Raw genomic sequence first — 18,849 nt, forward strand, 5'->3', positions numbered from 1 at the left:
CGGCCAATTAGGGGTTGTTACTTTATTTCCTAACCCCCTGTAGACCACAGTTCTCTGCCAGTACAAAGGAAAAACAGATGCCAGCAGCACCACAGATAGCTTAAGTGCTGCCCGCCGTCCGCTCCACTGGCCTCTGAGACTCAACAGGGTTTTCTCATCGATGATATCTTGAGTCGGTCTCTGTGAACAGCTGAAGCACGATCCTGGGGTTTTCTGTCCATATATCCCAAAATACATGAGTACCCGTGGCTGTAAAAGCTCAACCTGAATGTGGAAATTTCAGTGTGTTCAGAGTGCTTCAGCCAACGGAGCTGTCAGTGGGTGAAGCCTTAGAGAGCTCACATCAAGTCCGAACCCCAACTGCAGACATTTCACTTAATTTTAGTTCAAAGAAATGACAGATGCTGGTAGCACCACATCCTGCAAAATCCTGCCCCCCACCCCCACCCCCACCCCCGTCTTGTTCCACTAGCTTCTGTAACTCAGTGTAATCTGTCGTTGACAGTTTATTTCATCTGTCTGCCTGAAATATGTATAAGAATCACACTTACTTTGACAGCAGTTAAAAAGAAAAAAAACGCAGCTCCCATGAAATTTTCCCAGCATCATTTTGTTTGAACTGCTTCTTCTTTCCCATGACATGCTGTCCTCTCCTGTCATGTCTCCACCTTTTTAGCTGTGATGTCTGTCGTTTGACGGCTGTCTGTTTTCATAGCTCGCCACTTGGCTGGTCTCATTGTGTCAAAGTGGTGATGTTTAAAGGAATAGTTTGACTTGCTGGGAAGACCCGTAATCTTTTCTTGCAGACTGCAGACAAGCCACTGCAATGCCAGTACGGTAAATATGAAGCTACCACTAGCATCCGGCCAACTTAGTTTAGCATAAAGACTGGAAACGGGAGAAAACAGCTAGCCTGGTTCTGTCTAAAGGTAACAAAATCCACCCTGCAGCACTTCAAAAGCTCAATAATCAATTTGTTGCATTTCATTGTTTGCTGTTTCATCACTCCAGTCTTTATGCTAAGCTAAGTTAGCCGGCTGCTGGCGGTAGCTTCATAATAAGCATTTAGATACCTGAGTAGCATCAATCTTCTCATTTGGCTCTTTTAACCTTGCCGGTTTGTTTAAGGCATCTAAAAACAAACTGATCCAATACCAGCTAATTAATACCAGGGCCCAAAATCACCAATATGAGATACCAATTGTTGCATTTTATATTAAAAGAAGTGACGATGCTGGTCATCATTTCGTGCACCTCCTGTTCAATAAACTGTGTTTTTTCCCATCAGGCTTGGCATGGAGCATGACGGCCAGGGGAATCGTTGTGCTGATGAGACCAGTATGGGCAGCATCATGGCGCCGCTTGTCCAGGCCGCTTTCCACCGCTATCACTGGTCACGTTGCAGCAAGCAGGAGCTCAATCGATACATCCAGTATGTTTATCTCAGCCTTGATTTCTTGTTTTCTCTTAGCACCATATTGGTTTGATGCTGCGTAGCTAATGTGTGAAGCAGCTCGATATGTTATTGATTTTTTTTAGAATGTTTTCCTGGTCAGCTCTCTTGTTCCTAACATTTATGGCTCTATTATTCTCATCTTTTGCTTCAGTTCCTATGACTGCCTGCTGGATGATCCCTTTGAACACAAGTGGCCCAAGCTTCCTGAGCTCCCTGGAATAAATTATTCTATGGACGAGCAGTGCCGCTTTGATTTTGGCGTTGGTTATAAAATGTGCACCGCTGTAAGTCCCTCATGTCTGTAAATCCCCAAAATATTGATTTATCATCTCCGCCAGGGCTAAGCCTGGAAGGGATCAAGTGTTTGGTTTTACATGTATGTGTGAGTCTGTCTTGCTGGAAGGCAATATGAGGGGCTATTCCATAACCCTTTGGTATCAAAATGACCAAAATGCATCCCCTCTGGTTAACATGCCATCCCGTCTCCATCTCCCAGTGGCAGGATGTGTGCAGGGTGTTTGGGTGCATAATAGTCTAGTCAGCCCCACTCATGGATCGATGGGTGTGACCACGGCTGTGAAATATCAGTAGCCTAGCTGTGCTGTGTATTGTTAAATCCATGGCGCTGTCCGTGGTGCTGAAGCAGCGGACGGATTCGTGATTCGTCGTTTGTCTGTCGTGCGTCAAAACCTGACAGCCGTTGAAAAGTTTGGTCTCATCTGGAGTCAGAGCATCTGCAGATTAAGTCCATCCCTAATATGTTTTGATGCATCAGAGTTAGTGACAATACAAGATGACTAAGTCCCCTTTTTTTTTATCTTTGCCGCCATCTTGACTCTTAGCCTGATTCACTCTTCTAGTTATTTATTTATCTATCCCCTTGAGTCAACAGACATCCCGAGGTCTCCTGGACAGACATTTATGGCATGACCAGAAAAGATGTTAATGCATTACAAGAGAGAGACACTTCCTAAGGAAAGCATGTATGATAGCAAGCTTGGATCTTCTTCCTGCAGCATGAAAAATCTGAACGAATAAGTTTGTTTACTCATCTACATTTTCATAATTGCTGTTTCCTCATTTAGTTCCGAACATACGACCCTTGCAAGCAACTGTGGTGCAGTCACCCGGACAACCAGTACTTTTGTAAAACCAAAAAAGGTCCTCCGGTGGACGGGACAGAGTGTGCACCAGGAAAGGTGGGAAATGTCTCTGAAGCAGCCTTGCATTCCTGTGTTTTTTTGTGCAATAATTGGACAGTGGTCCAATTGTCACTGTCATTAGTCTGGACTTTTTGACCTTTCTTTCTGTCTCTTTTCTCCCATTGTTGTCCAAATTTTAGTGGTGCTTCAAGGGCCATTGTATCTGGAGATCCAGCCAGCAGCCTCAGGGCCACGATGGGAGTTGGGGCTCCTGGTCAAAATTTGGCTCGTGCTCCAGAACGTGTGGAGGTGGCGTTCGCTCCCGCAACAGACAGTGCAACAACCCCCCGTGAGTGCTGAGGAAACAGCCAGCGGCTAAATAGCATATATGATCTGTGTGTTCACCCAACACATGAGAAAATTGCAAAAGTATGAACTTGGAGCTGCGTAGCTGGGCTGGAGTGGTTTGCTTGGATAAAAACTTGACTTGAAAGAGTTCAAGAGTGAGAGGTACTACATGTATCTCTGCCATTTTGTAACTGTTTATAGACTTGAACATTTTCTTAATTTAGCAGATTTTTCAGATATTTCATTTTAGACCCTTCAGAATTCTGATCTATGGTGGCCTGTGAGTACACAAAGCTGTTAGTATTCAAGTAATATTCAACATACATACAACAACAACATTTAGACACGTTTCCTTCAAAGGTCAGCTTTTGGATGTTTGGGAATATTATGATGGAAAACGTCTTTTGGGGCATCATTTTGTTTTTCGTCACTGCTCAGGCCTGCCTACGGTGGTCGAGATTGCCCTGGCTCTGCTTTTGACTACCAGATGTGCAACACAGAGGAGTGCGCTGGCCCTTACGAGGACTTCCGTGCTCAGCAGTGCATCCAGAGGAGCAACAAATACCACAATAATGTCAAGCACACCTGGCTACCATACGAGCACCCAGATGGTAAGTCTGTTGAGCGAAGCAAAGTTGGCTCAAAGTTAGCTGAAAAGTTTCTTGCAAAGCAATGAGCGGACATATGATATTTGCAGGAGGCTGATGTCTTTGTCAGATCCTGATACCTGGATGAACCGAGGTGTGTGTGTGTGTGTGTGTGTGTGTGTGTGTTTTTGTGTTTGCAGAGGGCCGTAAGTGTGAGCTGAGCTGTAAGTCAAAGGAAACAGGAGAGGTGGTGTTCATGAACCAGGTGATGCACGATGGGACCCGCTGCAGCTACTCAGACCCCTACAGCGTGTGCGCTCGAGGAGAGTGTCTGGTACGTCCCTGCTAAAACTACGTGCACTCACAAACACGAGCCTCGGCATGCTGTCAGACATATGAATCTAATCATTTGTGTTTGATGAGGTTTTTCCACATAAAACTTTATTTAAATTACGCCTTTTCCCTCACTGAAAAGTCAAAACGATAGATAGATTCATCAATTAAAATCTCATAGTAGATTGACATATTTTTCAGATAATGTGAAAACATTGTAAAATAAATCTCATTCAACAGGTCAACATTTAATGCTTCATTAAACACATGGTGTTGCAAGTTTTATACCAGACAGCAGCGTCCTCGTGCAGTGGAGCAACAATAATAAATACCACAAGGAGCCGAGTTTGGAAATGGCATTTTCCCACAGTACTTTAACCTTTAAAGTGTACTTTGACGTTGAACACAGCACCCTCAGAAGGAGTTACGCAGCTAATTCATCACTAAACTGTAAATAATTTGATAGAAATACTGCATACCTCTGCACTCTGCCCTAATGTAAACTCACACAGACATTATTTTGTCTCTATACTCACCTTGGACGTAAAGTTGAGACTTTCATTTTTGCGGACCAGCTGCTCGGTGTTTTGGCTACACTCCTGTTAGTCTGGGTGTGTTTCCAATGTGCATCATCATCATCATCATCAGGCTCTCAGCCAGATGCCTGCAGCGTTTTCTCATGGCATCATTTTCCCAGTGGAGTGTTGTCCGTCTGAGGAAAAGTCAATCGCAGTGTCGCCCTGATTTCATTGACTTTGTTGTCTTTGCTCTTGTTTTCACAGCATGTAGGCTGCGACAAGGAGGTCGGCTCATACAAACAAGAGGACAAATGTGGAGTGTGTGAGGGGGAAAACTCCCACTGCCGTACCGTGAAGCTGACACTCACTAAGACGCCCAAAAAGAATGGTAATTAGCGACTGTGTGGACGGGGAAAGGCTGAACTCTCTGCTTTAGATGAGTCATTACATGTGATGGCTGTCATCATTTAAGGTCAAAATCATTAATCCAGAGGCATTAAACACAATCCTCCATGTCTAACCACAGCCTGCAGCCCACATTATCATCAAAGGACCAACATTTCTGCCTTAATGCCTTGATTCAGAGATAATTAGCTGCCATTACTGATCACAATTCACATTCAAGGTTCCCAGCTGAACCGTGCCATGTCTCCTTGTCTTGTTAGGAATGCTGAAAATGTTTGACATCCCAGTAGGAGCCCGTCACATTGTCATTGAAGAGAACGAGACATCCCCTCATATAATTGGTGAGTTTCTCTTACATCATTTTCCAGCTATGGAAATATGTGGTACTATTCATGCTAAGTTACAGACTTGGCATGAATGCTTGTACGTGTGTGTGTGTGTGTGTGTGTGTGTGTGTGTGTGTGTGTGAGAGAGAGAGAGAGAGAGAGAGAGAGAGAGAGAAACTGTAGTTGCTGGGTTATTTACCTTGTAAGACTTGCAGTGCAATTGCATTGCCTTGCACAGACCAGAGCACAGGGCCACCAAGTTCAACTTCTGTATTCAATAAAGAACATTAAAGGGTCAGTTCAACAACAATAGAAACAGTTTTGGCTGCATTTGTCCAGCTTTTGCAATATCCACCTGTTACTCCAATACTATGGAGGTGGAAGGAATTGAATTTGTGGCACTTGCGGGATTAAAAAAAAAAAACAAAAACAAAACTTGTAGCGACAAGTTTTTTTTTGTCTTGGATAACAAACATGCACCAGCTCATGAATAGGTGGCATTTGTCAGATTAAAACAATTGTGACAACTTTGTGCTTTCAAGAGGGGCCGACTGAATGCAGCCGAACAGCCGTCTTCTGCACAACCACAGGCTGAAGATATTCGAGGAAAACTGCACTAGATTCTTTTTTCTGTACATTGAATCTGTGTCAGAGTTGAGATGCACTGAAGCAGCTGTGAAGCCACACAAGCCACAAACTTTTCCGGGCCAGCTTTCAGGCTTAAAGAGCATATTTAATACTCAAAGGATAGATTTACTGCTGAGTATTCCTGAAACGGATACCAGCATACAAGGCCACACATACAGTAACGCTTCATTTAGAAAAGTTTGTCTTATCTTATCTTGCTCGCATGGATTCAGGCGGGTGGACAACACCTTGTGGACGGCACGGGAAAAGCAAAGAATTATTTAATGTATTATTATATTAATTCTTATCAATGATGCGCTTCTCCCTGTGCAGATTATCCACGTTTTGTCCTTGTGTGAGGGAGCTATGTAACATGGTTGTAAATTCCTTCACGGAGGATGGCAAAAAGTCTAATATTTTAACTTTTTTTTTGCCCGCTGAGGTGTTTGAAGTAATGCAGACTTACGTTTCAGTTGAGAAAAAGTCTCGTCTGAACTTTTCAACAGCTTTTCTAATGTGAAGGAGAAGTCAGCTGGCATGTTGTGCTGTGTCTAATATTCCCTCAGCTCGATAATCAAATCAGTGTGAGAAATAACCACCACTTGTTTTCTGGAGGAGCCGAACAAAAAGATGTGATTTCTAAGAGTGGGATATATAATGTGAATTGTAACTGACTGAACTGCAATTAACACAGCTGATGAGTCACATCACAGGTGCTGGTGCTGTCACGGCGGTGTGAAAGGAATCCTTTTTTATTTCTGATTTGAGCTGCACCGCTGTGCTAATGACTTTCAATTTGAGGTGCTAAGTGGGCGGAACATGATGAAGGCTTTATCAGTGTGTCTGAAGTAATGAGAGCAGAGTTGTCTCCAGGTGTCAGAGGAGGAGTGACGGGCTCATATCTTTCAGCTCAGAGCAGCTCGCCGCCGTGCGACCGCAGTTCAGTCAAACCCTCCCTCTCCTCTTTCCCTCTCTGGCTTCTATTAGCTCATGGGAAGAAGAGATGACACACAACTTGGAGGAATTACTGTTGGCTAACCACAGCGCCAAACATCTCAGAATACATACTGACACGTTCCCAGCTTAAAGGAAAATCTCAAGAGTCATGATGCCGGGATTTCTGCTCAAATATTGAGATTTTTAATGAATGAAGCTCAAAACGGCAAACACATTCTTTCCCACCGCGTATGCATGAAAGCTCTTTTTTTCTCATTACTGACAGCTGTGAAGAATCAAGTTACTGGAAACTTCATACTGAACGCAAAAAGTGAAGACGCGGAATCAAAGACCTTCATCGAAAATGGTTTACAGTGGGAGTATTCCATCGAGGGCGAGAAGGAGACCCTTAAAACAAGTGGCCCTCTGCATGAGGGCATTATAGTGCTGGTGAGTGGGTCGAGATTCACTTTTCACTTTTCTCCTGAGTGTCACAGGTTGTTTAATAAACTTTCTTCACCTCGCAGGTCATTCCCCAGGAAGAAGACACAAAGATCAGCTTGACATATAAATATATTATACATGAGGATCTGCTTCCACTTATCACCAACAACAACGTTCTTCTGGCTGAACTTGACACCTATGAGTGGGCACTGAAGAGCTGGTCCCAGTGCTCCAAACCCTGTGGCGGAGGTCAGTGTCTTTTTAAATGCATTAGCAGTTGAAGCTGTGAGTCATAGCTTCAATTAATCTATTAGTCGATTCATTTTCTCTGCTTTTAGTCGTAAATACCTTTCGATATTTGACTGTTCATCCGGGTCTAGGAACATGAAATGGCCTTTTTTTTTTTTTTTTTTACAATTTCATGACATATTATACATTAAATTGAATCAAAATAAAAAAATAAAGAGACTTATCAATGATGAAAACAGTCATTAGTTGTAGCAATTAGATGACACTGGCAGTTAAAGTAAAAAACATTTCATACTTCTGTGTTAAACTGTCTTATATGTCTGTGTTGCCTTGCTTCCTTCAGGCATACAGTACACAAAATATGGATGTAGGAGGAAGAGTGACAGCCGTTTGGTACATCGTAACTTTTGTGAAACCAGCAAAAAGCCCAAACCCATCCGGAAACGCTGCAATGTCCAAGAATGCAGCCAGCCCACGTAAGTGACCTCCAAGTACAGATGTTACAGCGGTGCAGTGGTGAACTGCAGCCTACACTTCCTCAAACGGCCACTTGAGGCTGGCTCTGAAAGTGAGTCAATCCCCATAGACTTCCATATTAAAATTTCCAACTTTAGAACAAAAAACATGTCAACGCCAAGAACAACCTTCCCCCTTTAAGACATCTGTACAGGGGGGTGACTTTTTATACAACTTACTCATTTAAATTATACTATGGCTTAAAGTTATGCAGAATTATGGACATGGCTGCTTTCAGTAACCGCTAGCCGCTTGGTTTCAGCACATAGCTTCATTTGACCCACCTCAGCTTCAGCCACGCTCCACCTCTTTGCCCATTTTTGGCTTTGTTGGGAGTTTGGTGGAGTCAGGCACTGCCAAGATGGCGACGGCCACTGAGCATCATAGTAGCTCTACGTAAACCTGCGGATGACATTTGTGTCTTATACAGTCTGAGTGATTCATTAAAAGTGGTGATAATGGCATTGCTTCCATATTTCCACACTCATTCATGTCATTTTAGAGGAGTGCTTTTCTTGACTAGTGGAGAGAAAAAAAGCAACCTTAATTGCGGTGTGACATGGAAACCTTTTCAAAGAGTCTGCTGTGGTGACAGGTGGGTGGTGGAAGAGTGGAGTCCCTGCAGTAAGACCTGCGGAAAGCTTGGCTACCAGACCAGGGTGGTGCAGTGCATGCAGGCGCTCCACAACGGCACCAACAGGCCCGTCCACAGCAAACACTGCACCGGGGATCGCCCAGAGACCAGGAGAGCTTGTAACCACACCGTATGCCCCGCCCAGTGGAGAACAGGGGCGTGGTCGCAGGTGAGCGAGGAGCTGCACCACCTGAGTTATGAACCAATGAATTAAAGCCTGTTACACAAACAGACCTAATGTTAACATTAGCTTTTATGATGATGTGGACTGAACTGGGAAAGAAAACATTAGCTTAGCATTACTCAGACATTCCCCTCTCACTCTTAACTGCATGAATACTGTGAAACACACAGATTTCTCCATGTATTCATATGTGACTAAAGCAAAGTTACATCCACATATATGTGTTAAATAAAGCACATCAACTTTTCTAAGACATTCCTTACGTTTGATGCAACCAGTTTCAGCAAATCAGTTTGTGGTTTGAAACTTGCAAGTAGCTACAAAGAATTTAGGAATGGCCTCACGCACAAGCTCTGTGAGGGATTTATGAACAGCTGCTGCAGCCAAGTCCTGCTAACATGTTTGCAAATGTTTATGCTATGCTAATCATTTTTGTTTCTATTGAAAAAAAAAACCAAGAACTAATTTGAAGAATTAAGAGGCAATTATTTCAAATTTAACAAAAAAAGAAAAGCAGGAAGATTCATTTTAACTTAACCGGTGAAATAATCAGCAGCTTATTTGTTTCTGTAAGCAATTTCCTGAGATGTGCTCATAGCAGGAGGACTTTGTGTGAATCCAGTCCCTGCAGAGGGACATTAGGGTACATAAAATGCAAGTGAAAATCAATTTAAACTTGTCTCATTTAAAAAAAAAAAAAAAAGTCAACTTTTGAATGAAATTCAAGAAGACCTGAAAACGATGACTCATGAAAATATATGTGGATGGCAGTTTATTTGAATGGATGTACATATGTATTCTGGCATAACATGAAACCTTACATGAACATGAATTATACAGAAGCAGTTGAGGACAAACCAGGCTCAGCTCACAGGATTTTTGCCACCATTGACGTGTCCTGTCATAATCATGCCATGCCAGCCTTAAAGCTCAAACTCAAATGAGTTGTTTGGATGCACGTGTCAAGACTTGATTACTGAGCGTGTTAGACCGTTAGTGTGGCTGTGATTTAATGAATAAATATGTGAACACGTTTCCTCTAGCTTTAACGTGTCCGTGTACTTGTATCTGTGGCAGTGTTCGGTGACCTGCGATGAAGGGATTCAGCAAAGACAGGTTGTTTGCAAAGCCAGCGACAACACCATCGGAGAATGTGAGGGCGAGAAGCCGGAAACAGTCCTCATTTGCAAACTGAGTCCATGTCCAGGTGAGATCCACCTACATGAAATAAGGGAACAATATTCACCAGGTTGGTGCCTGTTACAGAACCTGCCATCCTTTTGTTGTTTTGAGGAACATGTGGGTGGTTGATGTCAGATACATGCTGCACATTTAGCCATAACCCTCTGGCTGCAAGGCCAAATAAGGACAACTCACCCCACACAGAAAATGTCTCACAGCCAGATCAAACTTAACACAAGGTTTGTTCTCCACAGTGAAAATAGTACAACAGGCCAGAAATACTATCACGCTGGGATAATACTTAGGTAAAAATTCCATGATCGACTCCATTTTTCTGTATGCTGAATCACAACAGGTGGTGTAGCTACACTTGGTCCTGAATGAACTGAAAGGACAAAGAACCTTTTGAATAAGTTATAGAAACTGTCCAAACTAAAAGGTATTTCAGCTTGTGTCTAAACGTTTCTGCACTGATGCCCTCCCACTCACTCCCTTCACAGCCAGCGAAGTCGAACGCTGAGTGTTTTTTGTCAGAAACACAAGAAGTCCAGTTTGCGTCCTTCAGCCTGCAAATATCACCAAGATTTTTTACAGTTTTCAAACAACATGCCTTCATTTTACAACAGCAAGAGCTTGTCAAGAGCTTTTATTGGGCTGTTGTTTATTTAGGAGTGTTTTTTGCCTAATTTTGTCCTCCCCTTCAGGACAGCCAGTGTCGTCTCTCACCGTTGAAACAATGGAAAACGCCACAGTAAAAGACGAAGCTGTTCACCAAAGGGCTCCTGAAAACCCTGTCCACAAACTCTCTTCAAGTAAGTCAATATGTTACATACATAAACATCCACAGTACATTTTTTTCTTGCTCATAAGAATGTCTTCTCTTTTGTTTCCAGATGAGCCATGTCTGGGAGATAAGTCGATTTTCTGTCAAATGGAGGTTCTTGCACGTTACTGTTCCATCCCTGGATACAATAAGCTTTGTTGTGAGTCTTGCAACAAGAAAGAAAGCCTCCCCACATACACTCCTGACCTCCAAAACACCCCAGTGGCCTCACTTGAACCTGAGACCTCAGCTCCTTCTCACCTCGCATCATCCAAGGCTCCTCCACCAGCTACAACCCAGAGCCCACCGCAAACCACTAAAGCCATCGGCAGACGGTTTCGCTCCACTGCCCCAGTGCCAACCACCGCTGCCGCTGCTGAAGCCTCGCCATCCACAGGTGCTGCCCCGCCCCAGGGTCCCACCAGGGACTCCTTCCTGACAGCTGGGAAGGGAGACTCAGATCCGGGGCCTCTTCTACCTCCAGGGCCGCCACGGCCCACAGCAGACTCCAGTGGAGGTGCCTCTAAAGAGCACAGCCCAAACAGCACTTTAGGCCCAGTCGCTGCCAGGTCAAGAAGGGACGATTTAGGATCCGAGAGGGACTCGAGTCACAGAACCCTGTCAGCTCAGAAATGAACAGTGAGCGCCTGGTGAGACGGTCTCAGACATCAACTCACTCTTTGCAGCATCTGATAGACTTGCTGCAGATATTTTCTTTCTTTCTTTTTTTTACAAAGATATTTTTGTTCCATGCCAGTGAACTTAGACCAGACCAGTGATGGTTACCTCATCAAAACTCCAGAGTGATCTGTGCGCAGCGTCGCTCTGCCCTCTGCGCTTCAAATATGAAACGGAAGAAAAAAAAGATGTCAGGTGCTGTAAACTAAAACGACTACAAGACGTGTTCAAAATGTGATGACTGCATTGCTACATTCATGTTTTTATCTGTGTACAGTTGTGTAAGCCTGTTTTTTTCAAGTGCATTAGAACTACTATTGAACTTGTATTGTGAACATGTGAGGAGAGGTCAAAGGCCATGGTTCTGGAGGTGCACGTGTCAGCTGTGGAGACTAGTGTCCCACCAGAATAATTATAGACCCTGCCAGTGTTCACTTATAATCAATTAATATATTTCTACGTTAGATAAATATATATGAAATTTTAATGATATATTGAATAACTAAGTAAATTTGAGGATTAATAATCATTTTTTTATTCTGTTTTAAGAATTAATACAGGTTTTAAAATAGAATTGCAAAAGTAATTTTAAAATATAGCTGCCGCCTGGCACATTGGGCTCTTATTTCTTGGGCTGAGTTCATGCAATTTGAGCCACTGCAGCAGAAAAATAACAATAATAGCAGTAATAAACCGGTGTGAACAGGGTTCTGCCCAGGGCTTGAACACTAAAAAAGCTTTTAAATTGTATTTTCTGTTATTCTATTTGCTTTTATCGCTCACAATTCTTTGTCCGCTACAGTTTCCATGTCTCGATCCAATCAGCACTCCTGTCGCTCTGGTAATCTTTAAAAGCTCTTTTGAAGGAATAGTTTGGCATTTTGGGAAATGCGCTCATTTGCTTCTTTGGTGAAAGTTAGATGAGAAGATTAATGCCTCCCTCATGCTGTATGTGTGCATTAGCTGTGGAGCCAGAGCCAGGCTGATAGCTTAGCATGAAAACTAGAATCAGGGAGAAAGAGTTAGCCTGGCTCTGTTAGAAAAGGTCTTTCAATGACTCAGAGGTTCACGAATTGAAGCTTGTTTTATCCAAACATACAACTTTTTTGGTTTTTGGGAGTTGTTGTATTTTTTGGAGTCTTGTCAGCGCCATAAGGTTGTTAGCCAAACTAGCTAACAGTGAAACTGTTCAAGAAACAGCTGCTGTCCCTAAAACCAAACATTTCAGGGTTTTTTAGTTCACAGTTTTTTGAGGTGTTGATAGAGAGATGGAGACAGATGTTGCTTCACTTTGGACTAGAGCCAGGCAGTGTGTCTCCATGCATCCAGTCTTTATGCTAAGCTAAGCTAATCACCTCTTCAGCATAAACATGAGGCCGTATCAATCTCGTCATCTAATTCTCAAAAAAGCTACTAAGCGTATTTCCCAAATTGTCTTTTTATGGATAAATTTAGGATTTGTTTCATTTAAATGTGATCAATCAGCTTAACAGCTTTTAAAATTTACCTCATTGATTAGAAAAATAACATAAGTCTGTAGTTATTCCAGTGGCACACTCCAGACTCCATAGTCATCACTCCTGGCAGGGAGCGTCACGACTTCTCTGTCCCTGGTGCTCTTTTGTTGTTGTTTGTTCCCAAATCCAACATACTGGTGATCATCCTCACTGGTGAAGAACATCATGACTGTAAGCCAACCCCACTGTAGCACGCCCTCTGTCTGCCTCTGTGGAAGTCAGTCACGTACGCTTTAAAACGAAAAGATTTCAGAAAAAAAAAAAACCTCACTATGTTATTTTTTTTGTAACTGATATATTTTTCAGATAATAATGTACATAGTGTAAATTTCAAGTTATGAAAAGAAATGAACAACCGGGAGCAGAACGGAAAGTGTGTTGCAGTTGGAAAATACAGGCGATGCTGTAAGTCTACAGGCTGTGGTTGGTCATGCTGTTGCACCATTCCTGCATTGCAGTTCATAACATCATTATGTTTATTGTATAGTTCTTGTATATACGAACGTGAATGAAAGCTTTAAATGTTAATATTTATTGAATTTTTAAGTGGTATGGAGAACAAAGTAAAACACATTTGAAAGAACGGAGATGTTTGTTATTTCACTTCCCTCCCTTTAGCCTCCATTTACTGCTTACTCTCTGGGCTCCATTTGAAGGACAGTATGTACAAAGACGTGCTGCAGCTGCTCTGATTAAGTGTGAATGTTCACTCTCAATTGAGCATTGTAGATTTACTGTATCAATCAATGTGGTATTCAGAATAATTTTACTGTGTGATGGAAGGAAATGAATCAGGCAAAATAGGCACATTCAAGCTTTATTAATTTTGTCCGCTCATATGCAGCCATGTGTCCAGAGATGACTCCTAATCAGGAAATGTTAATGAGGTTTGAGTGGCACGCGGTGACATTAATTCCTATTATTAGCCAGCTCCCTTCCTCCAGGCTGACTCTGGGCGACTGAAACTGGTCTCAGCCAGCGTTGGAGCTGAGTGACTCCTCCAGGCAGCGTTCCTGCTCTCTCTGAAAGGGCGGCGTTCAGTGGAGCAGCCAGGCTGTCACCGTGCCCCCGTCTCCCGGTCTTCCCCTGTGAATGGTGCTAGGTTGCTGCTGTGACGTGGGTGTCACACAGACTCTGTCAGCCCAGGGCGGCGCTCGCTGCGAGGCGTCTTCGGAGGTGTCTGGCGTAATCTAGTTGTGCTCGGGGCAAAGCCTGATTGACAATGGACTTTGGTAGCCAGCCCTGAGAACAACATTATCACTGTTAGACCCCTGAATTGTATTTAGGTGACTGTCAGTCTTGGAAAACAAAGGAGAGTGAGTGTCGGCTAGCCGGCCTGCTGCCCTTCAGTCAATATTCATATGCACAAATGGTTCCCTACAGAAAACGATGCATTTAAGTCTTCAAAAAGTTGGTATGCAGTATTATTTACATCAATTGTATTATTTCTAATTTCACAATCAACATTTTTGAATTAACAGTAATGCAGTACAAACTACGTGGTACTTTCAGGAAACAAATATTGAAAATGCAAATAAAAGAATAGTCAGAACTGAAGTAGCAGAGGCAGAGATATCCTGATTTTTACTGTGTAGAACTTCCAAAAATGCCAAGTAAACTGACCCTCATGAGTAAAAGTATTACTATTTTGAGTGTCAAGAGCAGTGGGGAAAAAATACAAGAGCAGAAAAATAAAAAAGCTGTTTTCTTACCACACAGTACAAACAATCCCAATTTGGTATTTACAATGATATTGTACATCAGTTAGAGTTTACTGTATGTATACGTACAGTACGTAATGTATTTGCCCATATACTGTTCACATCATACATCATTTCTGTGTGCAGTTTCCTCTCAAATGAAGCTTTAAATCAGGCATGTCTTGTCAGTCAGTGAATCCACCGTTTAGCTCTCTGAGAGCCAAACTTCTCAGACAGTGTAATTTAAAAGCCCTGAGGAAAATCTCCAGTATTTCCCAATATCCCTTCAATCATCTCTTGACCCCTCAGAGGGGCCCAACTCTTGGCTGAAAGCTGAGGCCAAGTGGTCTAAACTACCTAAGCCTTTATCAAATGATTAAATCTAGCTCTTGACAAACTACAACGGTAAAATGCTGCTTACACGTCGGATCACGACCAGCGGAACACCAGCAACATCCAGCTCCACAAACCTGCCATCTTATCTACTGTAAACCATCAGCTCTTGTTGATCTGTTTACTCCCTCCATCTCCTCCCACTCAGGTCATGGTGCTCATCTTAGTCACCTGAATTCATTCATTTTCGGTAGCTACCCCCTATCTCAAAATTGTGTATTTCGTGTCACAGTGATTTGTGTCTGCTGGGTTAAGTGCTGTTAATACAGGATGAACTCAGTCCAAGGAAAGTGGAGTCAAGGGCAACTGCACTGGTTGTAGAAACTTGAATATTTGAAAGCTACCCTTGATTCAGCGCTCCTTGGATAACCATACTTCACTCACATTATGAAGTCTGTGTTTACTGAGAACATCTTAAAGAGCAGATCCTGACTGGAAACACACATACTTAGACACATTTCTACAGTTATAATTCTATGATGCCTTCCTGAAAATAGCTGCTTTGTGTGTGGTACTGTTTTGCTTTTGAGATGTTTATTTATCGCATGCAGCAGAAAGCAGCCAATCTAAGAGGCTCACGGCTCATCAGATAAAACCCTGATGGAGGCTCTGCAGCTTCAAAACAATAACATGCAGTAATAGAAAAGGCATCTGCGGACTCCACTCTGTGCAATATGCACTTATTGCAAAAAAAATATGTTTGTGTAACACAAATATTGCACACATGGGAGCATGCAGATGCTTCCTCCATCACCGTTCACAAAATGGAAAACACAGTGCTGATGAATTTACCTTCACGTCCATGTTAAGAAGCCATGTCAAGTGGCTTTTTCTTCTATCTTCGTCCAGAGCCTGAATGATGATACAAGTCGGTCCGTCCTCCGCTCTGTAAACACACAGACTCATTAACTCATTAGTATTCAGCCAAGGTTTATCATGGATTATGTGCATGTCCTTGGTGTATATTTTTATTTCCAAATTATCACACAAACAATTTGGTCTCATCTTTCTCGTGTTTATCAATGAATACAAGTGAATTGAAACGTACAGGGTCAGAATATCACTCTGATGATTGCTAACAGCATGAGTTAAGGGACGCTCATGTCAATCTGTTAGTCCACCATTTTTGTGCTGACTGAAATATCTTAACAGCTATTAGATGGATTGACATGACATTTGATGCAGACATTTGTACCCACCCTCCAAATGACCTCTAATGACTGGAGATCCCATAACTTTTAATCTAGCGCCATCATCCAATCAACAATTACATTTGTCCAATAGTTTGTCTTATGTTCAAATACCTGCTAAACTAATGGCGCTTCCGTTTTTGTGTTGTGCTGTTAATGAAATGTTACAGTGGCTTGTTAAATTAGGATTTGAGCATGCTAAGCTTTGATAAGCATCACTATGGTAGAACTTTCAATGTGAGCTGAAGTTAGCGTTAAGCTCATTTTAGCTAAGTACAGCCTCTTTGTCTTGTTCACAGCAATAAAGATGATAAGGATGCTTTAAACATAAAGCCCCCCCCACATTCTCTGACATCTGCGTAATGAAACATTTTTATCTCACACACATGACGAGACGTGGCTGCAGATGTTTAAGGCCATTTATATTAGCTGTTGTTAAGCACGTTATCACAAAACATTTCACTGGATTTAGAGTCAAAGATGTTTTTTCCATTTTGTACTGACATCTTGCTACCTGGACCAGTAAGATAGCTCTGCTCGGACACTGTATACCATGAGAGTTTAATCAACCTGCTGAATAACACACAATGATTAATGCCTAGTTTCACCTGATCCTACCTCACAAAGCCTGCCTGAGGTGGGAAGGACTCCAGCTGAATCGCTGCTCCTCCAAGATATGCGCTGGACTTCTGTTTGCAACTGTGTCTGACACTCAGGAAATCCCTTTGGCCAATCAGATTTCCTGCTGTCTCGGCTGAAACCTCGTGAGTGACTATCGTTTCAGGTCCAGCATGCTTCAGAACCTGCAACAGGGGATATAAATATCAAATTTAGTCTGCATGTGTGGACTGCTGGGCTGAATTGCAGTTTAATCTATGTAATGAGAGGTCTAGCAAAGTGAGAGTACATCCCTTGCTGCAAATAAATGGCATGACATTTAATTATGTCTCTAAACAGAAATGTGCAGACAGCAAAAACCTTCACAAAGTCAAAAATAGGTCTTAATGAAATCATAGTCGGGAAACTTTCAATAAAAATGCAGCTCTCTTCTTAACACAAGCAGCTAATTGTGAAGAATCTAATAATCAGCAACCTCATGTGATTTGTGAAAAGGTCTGCAGCTCACTTTGATGTGCTGTACGGTCGGGTTCCACTTGTGCATCTCCTCCACTCTGACAAACAGAAGGTCATAGAGCTCGTCCACGCTGGCCTCCAGGACCACCTCCAGCCTGAAGACCTTCCTCGCTCCAGGAATCACTTTGCTATAAATCACATCACCGTTGCTCTGAAAGGGAGCGACAAGCAAGCAGACATGTGGAGTCTTAACACAATAGCCTCTCAGGTGCAGGAGCGTGGAAATTGACTTTGGAGAAGCTACAAGCCATTTTAATCAGCAGAGTCAGGATGGCAGTTAAATCAATCAGCTGTCACCTCTGCAATTTCAACCTTCCATCCTTCTTTGTCCTCCAACATGCTGAGGGCCTTCCTCATTGCTTCCTGACCCTGTTGCACATAGAACAGCTGGTCTTCTTTTGATGCAGCCTTTATATCTTCAGGTTTGGGCTCTGCAAAAAATAATTTTCAGAGTAATCTTTCAACAATGAGACTTTGAAAATGTTAAGAAACCAACAGGATTCTATATATATTTTTACCATTGTACTTTAATCCAGCGTGTGTTTGCATGTGATGTTGGATCTGCCCGTATCTCTGCAGGTGTGTGATCTCCTGGCCTATCACTGCCACAGCTGTGCGCTGAAGTCCTGCGTGATTGAACAGAAAGAAAAGCACAGGAGTCTTACCCAGAATGCAGCATTTGCCGGAGAAGATATAGAAAGAAAGGTCCCCACTGCGAGTGTTTACCTGCCATACTCCTCAGATGTGGGTAGGAGATTCCACAGCAGAGCTTGACAACAGCAGGCAGCATATTGTCTGTCTTTGGCAGTGACAGCAAAGCAACAGAGCATGTCTCTGGTCTTTATATGGCCTGTGAAGGACGCGTCGCCGAGATAAGCAGCAGAGAAGAAGATAGGACCTCTTCTGAATTCTGTCCTGAAGGCCACGCTTGACAAGAGTTCTAAAAACTAAAACACAGCATTGGATGCAAGGCACAGAGGGAAAGCTAACAGCAAGAGCTATGATTATTGAGTGCTTTGTTTTTTTTTTGGAGACTAGAATCAGAGACCCTTGTTGGAAAATGCCTCTGAAATAAGGTTGTGGTCTTAAACATTTAGTTTTCAGTGAAAATTAATCCAGTTTTAATGGATGTCTTTTCACCTGTGAATGACCAAAATGGCATTTACTGGGCTGTGCTGTTATTAGTTTAGGCAAAATACACAAGCTTCTCCATGACATTAATTGTGCTTAAACGAATTTCCATTAAATCTTCACATTTACATTCACAGCAGTTGAGTGGTGTCTGCCTGAGGTGTGCTGTTGCTCTCTTTGCTAGCTATAGGAGGTTGAGTGCACTTGAAATTCCACCGTTGCAGTTCAAAAATGTCATATTTGTACATATTTCATCTGATGAGAATGCAAGAAATCATGCATTGCAAGTTTGTTTTTATAATCAGAAACTAACAAGTAAGGCTGGCTGGGATAATACACTGAGGACAGAAACATGAGTTTTTCATCCAAACACGTCATAACATCTGACATCAGTGT

The 18,849-nt window shown here is 42.6% G+C and overlaps 2 protein-coding genes across 2 annotated transcripts in view; one reads left to right on the top strand and one right to left on the bottom strand.

Annotated features, from left to right (window-relative positions):
- LOC139350039 (A disintegrin and metalloproteinase with thrombospondin motifs 14) overlaps positions 1 to 12,364 on the top strand; it is a 42,840-nt gene extending 30,476 nt beyond the window's left edge. Inside the window, exons 8-22 of the mRNA XM_070991130.1 lie at positions 1,289 to 1,432; positions 1,608 to 1,740; positions 2,542 to 2,655; positions 2,799 to 2,947; positions 3,385 to 3,557; positions 3,734 to 3,867; positions 4,649 to 4,772; positions 5,050 to 5,130; positions 6,965 to 7,128; positions 7,206 to 7,371; positions 7,715 to 7,847; positions 8,483 to 8,690; positions 9,783 to 9,912; positions 10,592 to 10,699; positions 10,781 to 12,364. Coding sequence (XP_070847231.1) covers positions 1,289 to 1,432; positions 1,608 to 1,740; positions 2,542 to 2,655; positions 2,799 to 2,947; positions 3,385 to 3,557; positions 3,734 to 3,867; positions 4,649 to 4,772; positions 5,050 to 5,130; positions 6,965 to 7,128; positions 7,206 to 7,371; positions 7,715 to 7,847; positions 8,483 to 8,690; positions 9,783 to 9,912; positions 10,592 to 10,699; positions 10,781 to 11,346 — 2,527 coding nt within the window. The 3' untranslated portion in view covers positions 11,347 to 12,364. The remainder of the gene's footprint in view (positions 1 to 1,288; positions 1,433 to 1,607; positions 1,741 to 2,541; positions 2,656 to 2,798; positions 2,948 to 3,384; positions 3,558 to 3,733; positions 3,868 to 4,648; positions 4,773 to 5,049; positions 5,131 to 6,964; positions 7,129 to 7,205; positions 7,372 to 7,714; positions 7,848 to 8,482; positions 8,691 to 9,782; positions 9,913 to 10,591; positions 10,700 to 10,780) is intronic.
- A 1,678-nt stretch (positions 12,365 to 14,042) lies between these two features.
- Positions 14,043 to 18,112, bottom strand: star2 (steroidogenic acute regulatory protein 2). The gene is made up of 7 exons (XM_070990762.1): positions 18,049 to 18,112; positions 17,841 to 17,948; positions 17,620 to 17,753; positions 17,315 to 17,473; positions 16,807 to 16,991; positions 15,791 to 15,884; positions 14,043 to 14,147 (listed from the first exon to the last, which is right to left on the bottom strand). The coding sequence occupies exons 1-7, from the start codon at positions 18,110 to 18,112 to the stop codon at positions 14,043 to 14,045; spliced, it is 849 nt and encodes a 282-aa protein (XP_070846863.1).
- Between the last annotated feature and the right edge of the window lie 737 nt (positions 18,113 to 18,849).

This window comes from Chaetodon trifascialis, chromosome 21 (genome assembly GCF_039877785.1).
Source record: "Chaetodon trifascialis isolate fChaTrf1 chromosome 21, fChaTrf1.hap1, whole genome shotgun sequence".
Classification (NCBI taxonomy): Eukaryota; Metazoa; Chordata; class Actinopteri; order Chaetodontiformes; family Chaetodontidae; genus Chaetodon; species Chaetodon trifascialis.

Coding starts and splice junctions, on each gene's coding strand:
- star2 (XM_070990762.1), bottom strand. CDS start 18,112: ATGCTGCCTGCTGTTGTCAAGCTCTGCTGTGGAATCTCCTACCCACAT. Junction 17,949..18,048: donor ACATCTGAGGAGTATGGCAG/GTAAACACTCGC, acceptor TCAATCACGCAG/GACTTCAGCGCACAGCTGTG. Junction 17,474..17,619: donor GGAAGGTTGAAATTGCAGAG/GTGACAGCTGAT, acceptor GCTCCCTTTCAG/AGCAACGGTGATGTGATTTA.